This window comes from Pteropus alecto, unplaced genomic scaffold (assembly GCF_000325575.1).
Source record: "Pteropus alecto unplaced genomic scaffold, ASM32557v1 scaffold166, whole genome shotgun sequence".
In the NCBI taxonomy this organism is placed as follows: Eukaryota; Metazoa; Chordata; class Mammalia; order Chiroptera; family Pteropodidae; genus Pteropus; species Pteropus alecto.
Genome location: NW_006439757.1, coordinates 2,543,404 through 2,551,254, shown reverse-complemented (window position 1 = coordinate 2,551,254; position 7,851 = coordinate 2,543,404). Strand labels below are relative to the sequence as shown.

The 7,851-nt window shown below is 32.3% G+C and overlaps 1 protein-coding gene across 2 annotated transcripts in view; it reads right to left on the bottom strand.

Annotated features, from left to right (window-relative positions):
• Nucleotides 1–4,464: 4,464 nt before the first annotated feature.
• RBM46 (RNA binding motif protein 46) overlaps nt 4,465–7,851 on the bottom strand; it is a 35,981-nt gene continuing 32,594 nt past the window's right edge. The window contains exon 5 of one of the 2 annotated variants that reach the window (XM_006916982.1): nt 4,465–5,431. In XM_006916982.1, the coding sequence (XP_006917044.1) occupies nt 5,232–5,431 (200 nt within the window). In that variant the 3' untranslated portion in view covers nt 4,465–5,231. Of the gene's footprint in view, nt 5,432–6,350; nt 6,505–7,851 lie in introns of those variants that run through there. The other variant, XM_006916983.1, reaches the window with a different exon arrangement.

Sequence of the window (7,851 nt, the reverse complement as noted above, 5' to 3'; positions counted from 1 at the left end):
ATTGGCATAAAAACTGACACCTAGATCAATGAAAAAGACTAGACAACTCTGAAGTAAACCCACACATATCTGGTCAATTGATATACAACAAAGGAGCTAAGAAGAACAATGTGAAAAGGGTAGTTTCTTCAATAAATGGTGCTGGGAAAACCAGACAGCCACAATGTAAAAGAATAGAACTGGACCAGTAACTTAAAGAACTAAGATCAGGAACAAGACGAGGATGACCACTCTCATTACTTTTATTTAACATAGATAGCACTGGGAGTCCTAGCCAGAGAAATTAGGGGGAAAAAAAAGAAATAAAAGTCATTAAAATGTTGGAAAGAAGTAAGACTGTTTTTATTTGCAGATAACATATTATACATAAAAAACCCTAAAGACACCACCCAAAATTGTTAAAATAAACGAATTCAGAAAAGCTGCAGAATACAAAATAAATATACAGAAATAACTGTATTTCAAAACACTAATAACAAACCATCAGAAGTAATTAATAAAACAATTCTATATGCAATTTCAAAATAGAATACCTTGGAATAAATTTAACCAAGGACGTAAAAGACGAGTACACTGAAAATTAAGACACTTTTGAAAGAAACTGAAGAAGACACAAATGGAAAGATATTCTGTGTCATGAATTAGAAGAATTAATATTGTTAAAATACCCATACTCCCCAAAGCAATATGCAGAGTCTATGCAATCTCTATCAAAATTCCAATGGCATTTTTCATAGAAATAGAGAAAACAATCCTATAATTGTATGGAACTATGAAAGACCCTAAAGAGCAAAGCAATCTGGAGAAAGAAGAACAAAGCTGGAGGCATTATACTTTCTGATTTCAAACGATACTACAAAGCTACAGTAACCAAAACAGACACAGAGATCAATGCAACAGATTAGAGAGCCCAGAAATAAACCCATGCAAACATGGTCAATTAATTTACAACAAAGGAGCCAAGATTATACAATGGGAAAGAAATAATGTCTTCAATAAATGAGTTGGGGAAACTGGACAGCCACATGCATAAGAATGAAACTGAATCCCTATCTTACGACATACACGAAATGGAGTAAAAAGTTGAATGTAAGACATGAAACCATAAAATTCCTAGGAGAAGGGGTAAGCTCTTAAATTTTAGTCTTGCCAATATTTAGTCTTTGCCAAAAGCAAAGGCAGTAAAAACACAAATAAATAAGTGGTACTACCTCAAACTAAAAAGCTTCTATACATCGAGGAAGCATTCAACAAAATAAAAAGGCAACCTATGGAATAGGAAAAAAATATTTGCAAATCATGTATCTGTTGAGAGATTATTATCCAAAATATATACTCATTTTTTATATAAACTTGACTCAATAGAAAAAAAAGGAGATTAAAAAATGAGCAGAGGATCTGGACAGTTTTTACAAAGAAGACATACAAATGGCCAACAAAAAAGATACTTAACATTACTCATGATCAGAGAAATGCAAATTAAACCACAATATCACCTCACACCTGTTAGAATGGCTATCATGAAAAAGGTAACAAGTGTTGGTGAGGATGTAGAGGAAAGAGAACCCTTATGCACTGCCACTGGGAACGTAAATTGGTGCAGCCATTACAAAAACAGTATAGAGGTTGCCAAGAAACTAAAACTAGAACTACCATATTATCCAGCAATTCCACTTCTGGGTATTTATGTGAAGGGAATGAAAATACTAACTTGAAAAGATATATCCACCCACATTTCATTGCAGCTTTATTTACAATAGCCAAAACATGGAAGCAACCTAAGTGTCCATCGATGGATGAATGGATGAAGAAAATCTGATACACACACAAATGTAATATTATTCAACCACAAAAAAAGAAAATCTTGCCATTTGTGAAAACATGGATGGACCTTGAGGGCCTTATGCTGAATGAAATGTCAGACAGAAAAATGTCAGACAAATACTGTATGATTTCATTTATATGTGGAATCTGAAAACAAAACAAAACAAAGCAGAACAAAATACCCAGACTCACAGATCCAGAGAACAGGTTGGTGTTTGCCAGAGGTGTAGGGTTTGGTGGTGGACAAAATGGGTAAAGGAATCAAAAAATACAAACGTCCAGCTATAAAGTTATAAAATGGAACATACAGAATGATGGCTGCAATTAATGATACTGTGTTGTATATCTGAAAGTTGCTAAGAGTAAATCTTAAAGGTAGTCAGTCAAAAGAAAAAAATGATAACCGTGGTAATGGATATTAACTAGATTTGGTAATCCCCTCACAACATATAAACATTGAATCACTATGTTGTACACTTGAAACTAATGTATTGTGAAATGTTTCAATAAAAACTTCTAGAATCTGATATCTATAATTATTTTTACTTAAGGCAAGTTTACAAATTGTAGTATTGCTCATTACGCTGAAGCTGTGGATCATGTGCGGCTTTTTGTTATTGTTCTGTATAGTTTGTAAAAAATGTGTAAAGAGAATTTTTGGGTGATCTCCATTATCCTTATACTACTAGGTTCCAAATTTATTTTCCCTTAGCCAACTGATTATAGGGACCTTTTGATACAAAAGATTGAGTAAGGGACGGCAGCATGGCACAGAGCCCTCCAGACCGTCATGCACCACCTTCATCTGATGTAACAGTGCTGCTGGGCTTGCTCAACTTTACTTGGCAATCAAGTCTCACTCAGTCCCGAGGGTCAGTCTCCATTAATCCTAATCCCTAGCTAAAAGCTGTTTCTCCGAAAGAGGTAAATTATTTACCCAAGAGAACATGGCTTTGTTTTAAATCTTGAGGTCTTCACTGTGTTTTTCCCATAAGGGATTATACGTGCTTCACCCTTCACACACACATCACAATTAGCGACACATTCCAAGTACATTGGACCCATTGAGTCAAAAATGAAACATATCTGCTTGTATTGCTGCATTTACCCCTTGGGTTTATTTCACCCTGGATCTCTACTCAAAACCCATTAACTGCTGATCACTGAGTAAACAGATCAGTGTAGGTTTCCCTAATGTTTCTGTTCAGATTATGCTTCACTACAGATCTCCATTTTTTGTCTCCGAGAACAGTTACATGCCTTTTTAGTTAAACTTTTTTAGATAGACAGACACATACGCAGATAAATTTATCATTGTAGCATGTCTGGAGTAAAGGAAACTTTTAAAGTGTGATCTCATCTACTTTCCTCATAATCACTTATGTTTTTTGTATATCCTTCCACAGTTTTGCTTGTAAAATATAAGCATATTCAAACGGTTTCTCCGTTTATCCAAAATACAGCATAGTATATTACACATTACTGAACTTTGATCTTTATCACTTAACAATATCTCTTTATTAGGAATAGTCTCCTTATTCTCTTTTGTACAATGTCTTAGGATATACTAATCAATGTATTATTTTAACCAGTACCCTTAAAAATGGGTATTTGGGTTACAAATCATGTTTAATTGTCCTTTACATATATAATTACACACACACACACACACAAAATATATACCAGAAGTAGGACTGCTGGGGCAAAAGACTTAAGTAGTTGTAATTTTGGATAATAGATGCTAAATTGCTCTCTATATTACTTACACCAATTTATAACTCCACTGGCAATGTATATAAGGAAGTTAATTTCCTTAAAGGCTTATCAAAAGTTTGTCAAAATTTGAATTTCTGCAAAGCTAAATTTTTAATTTGCATTTCTTTTATGAGTGAGATAAGCATCTTTTTATGCCCTTAAGGGCCATCTGTCATATGCCTATTCATACATTTTATCCACTTTCTCTTAGTGGATGGCCTTTTTGATATATGTAAATACTAGAGATTAGCCCTTTGTGAAATGATTTGTGATTATTGTTCAAGTTTATCATTTGTCTTTTGACATAACCCTTGGTACTTTCTTGCCATTCAGGCTTTTTTTTTTTAATTGGACCTACCAACCTTCTCTATTATGGCTTCTAGATTTTGAGTCATAGTTAGAAAAATCTTTCCTACTCCAACTCTGTGAATAAAAGCTGAAGAGAGATAAAGTTAAACTTTCTGCATAACCTTTCATACAGCTACACAATGAGTTGATAAGCAAAGTTAATGTCAATATCAAAGAATGGAAAGATTTTTGTCTCTATCATTTATGTAAACCATCCTTAGACATTCATTATAAATGTACACTACTAAATTATTAAGCAACCAAAATGACCTGGATTAATTAATTATTCATAAGTAAAAGGGAGAGACTTCACTGGGTTCACCAATGAAATATTTCTATTGGTCTTGGAAAAGGGTTTTTGTTACTATGTTCCATAAAACGAACAATTTTCTGCAATATCTTTGTTTTGGTCCCATGAAGACACTCAGCCTATTGCTACATCCCTAGTAAGGAAAATTGTTCTCAAGAAAAGGTCAAGCTGAACGTGAGAGCTAATTTTTTGTGTGCATACTAAAAATAAAAAATAGAACACATACATTTTAGAAGCATCACATATTTAATGTCAAAGAATTTGAATTCAAGTACAAAAATTAAACAACACATGATTTCAACATTAAAAAAACCATAACACAGTACTCAAACAACTATACAGTGAATATCAAAAACACAAATGAAGTATAACTATAAAAACCTTAAATACATTAACAGCAAAATTATAATTTATTTATATAACAAGTAATTAACTAATATATTTATAGTTATTTTCAAGGACCACAATGGTAGATTGCTTTTTTCTTTAGTACTGCATAAAATTTGCATCTTAATCTTTTTGCCCTTCATTTCTTTCTACATAATAGTTAGACGCTTCTGGTTATATAACTGCTCTAATCTCTAATACATATAGTGATCCTTGGTAATCAAATTCAGTGTAACCACTGTCTGCAAGTGCTTTAATATTGTGAAATGCTATGTAGCAAAGTTATTATGCAAAAATTTAACATAAACTACTGAGTTCTACTGCCCACTCAGGAATCAAAGTACTTAAAATTCCAAAAGTTTAAAAAGAATAGTAGTTTGTTATACCGTTATCAAGAGAAACCACTGAGTAACTTTTTAAACTTATAATTTTCACAAGTTTTACAACTGTGGATTATTCTGAATTATGACTGATGTTTCTTTTACTATTGTGAAATACATATTTATCATTTAAAACCAAATGTGCAAACCCGATTCTAAAATAAAACAGTATTTTAATTTGCATGCTTTACAAAGTAACTTTCATATTCATGTTTACAGTATTTTCTTCAGAAGAATGAGGCCTGATTGGAGATATATAGTCGCTGTCCAACATGGCTGCCATTAGCAAGTGATATTGTTGGTGACAAAGGATAGCTTGGATAAGAATAAGGCCTTGAAGTATAAGGAAGCACGCTGGGAGTCCCAGAAGAGAGGGTAGCACTAACAGGGAAAATACTATTTATTGAGCTGCGACGGAAATTGTAGTCTGTAAATAAATATATGAACAATTATGCTGCACATCTTTATGAATACAAATTTAATTCAAAGAGATAAAGCATTAAAACTATAATCACAGTTTAACATAATGTTCTAGCACTGAAAATCCTGATAATGCTGTATTGCTGGTAAAGATTGTTTCAGCATTTACTACCTGGCAAATCCTGACAGTTCTATCAGTCAATATTACATTTCTTTCGCTGACAATGTTTCAGAGATCTTACTAAAATGCTTTTGTGGATACCTATTTCTTGGATACCTATTAATTGTTTTGTCTTCTTTTTGATCACAGAAAAAGAAAACCTCTGATTTCTCTTGTTCCACAATGAAGATCCTTTTAAATTTGGTTCTGACACTAATGGTTAGTCCATGAAGGAAAGATAAAAAACAGCGAATTCATATTTGCTTTTCTAAAAACTGTATTAGGCATCAAACCAGCAAAAATATTCACCTCTGGGCTGCAAAAAACTGTCCAATATTTCATTATTTAAATACTAATATAAACATTTATACAACTCAACATAAAATTTAACATTAGCATCCTACTAGTACCATAAAACAATAAAATGAGTAAAATGGATTTTATAAAATAAACTTCAAGAAACCATTATCAACTTATACTATAGAAAAATCCAAAAATTAAACCAAATTAAAGTATATATATTAGAAATATTACTGTTCAACAATAAACATTCATCTTATGCATCAATAATTTCCTGCTTCATTAATTGTAATATTTATAGATGTGTGTGAATATTAAAGACCAAATTTGTAAATCCTATACTTTCCAAAAACTCAACTATGTTCTTCAGTGCAGAATAAGCCAAGGATGTGACAATACTATAAAATGAGTATTTTTTAAAGTTATGATGTTTCTAAGAATGGATGAAAGGAATTAGGTCATCTAATGCACAGGTAAGGCTTTTTCTATATTTTCCTGTAACTATAAATGAGGCCTAAAACATGCGAGCATTAACTTAATGTTGTCATGGGACTTAATATTTAGCCAACAGGAATGAGATCAACTGCAGAAGAATAAGCTCAAGCAACATCAGAAAGGACCTAGTTAAGAAAGAAAATGAAAAAATAAAAATCAATTAAATATAGGTTTAATTTCTAGCATTGTAAAACTCTAATTAGAATAATTTTATAACCTTTGTATTTTTATTAATGGTACCATAAGATTAATAAAAGCAGTTTGTTCCCAGAAGACATAAATACATTAAAAGCATCCAGTTCAAAATATGTTATTTTGAAACTGGATAAGCAATTATTTTGATACCAAAGTGGGATAACTCCAGGTACCACAGAATTCTTCTCTTAAAAGGATCCACTGTGTCTGAAGGGTTATGGTATTGAGTATAAACATAAACTTTAGTGCTCTTGTAATTCAAATAATTGCTTTAAAAAAAGTTCTGGTTCTCTCCTCCTAAAGCTGATTACGCAAATACAGTCCAATTCCTTTTAAGCCGTGTATCTCTGACACAACTAGCTCTTTCAAATTTTAACAATGTAGTCACAGACAACAAGATTTAAAAGAGGAGATCTTTAAATAGTTCTGTAGGTAGAAAAATGTTTTTCAAAGAAATCACTTTTACTTTGGGTTTAAACCTATTCAAGAGCTAATGCAGCCTACTCGTGAAATATGGATGGAAGAGCTATCTTCAAAGGAAGATTTCACAAAGATAGCCAGACAACTGGTTAATGGCATAGTGCTTAGGTCTGAAAATATGCATTTCTGATAGCACCCTACTGTAAGCCTTTAATTTAAAAGTACACTAATCGACTGTTGTACAAGTTAACATTAATGACTTTATTGACACAGGATAAATCAAGAGAAGAAAAATTTTCCCCAAATACTATAAATATTAGGAGACGGAAAGGTTCAGATGTTTGCAAAATTTACAACTATTTCATAAAGTTGTGCAACCAATGCCACTGCCCAGAACGCTTTCATCACTCTACACAGAAACTCTGCACCTGTTAGCAGTCACTGCCCATTCCCTCTCTCCCAGCCCCAGCAACCACTAATTCTTCTGTTTCTATAGACCTGCCTATTCTACATTTTTCATATAAATTGAATCATACAATTTATGTGGTCTTTTTAAACTGGCTTCTTAACATAATGTTTTCAAGTTTTATCCATGTTGTAGTATGTATCAGAACTTCTTTCCTTTTTATATTCATTGTATGTTTGAAATACCACATTTGGTTTACTCATTCACCAGTCAATGGATGGACATTTAGGTTGTTTCCACCTTTTGGCTATTATGAATAATGCTGCTAAGAAATAGTGTGTACAAGATTTGTGTGGACAATATGTTTTCAATTCTGAGTAAATATCTAGGAAGGGAATTATTCGTACAAGGCAGCTTCTACCATTTTAAATCCCAACAGCAATGTATATAA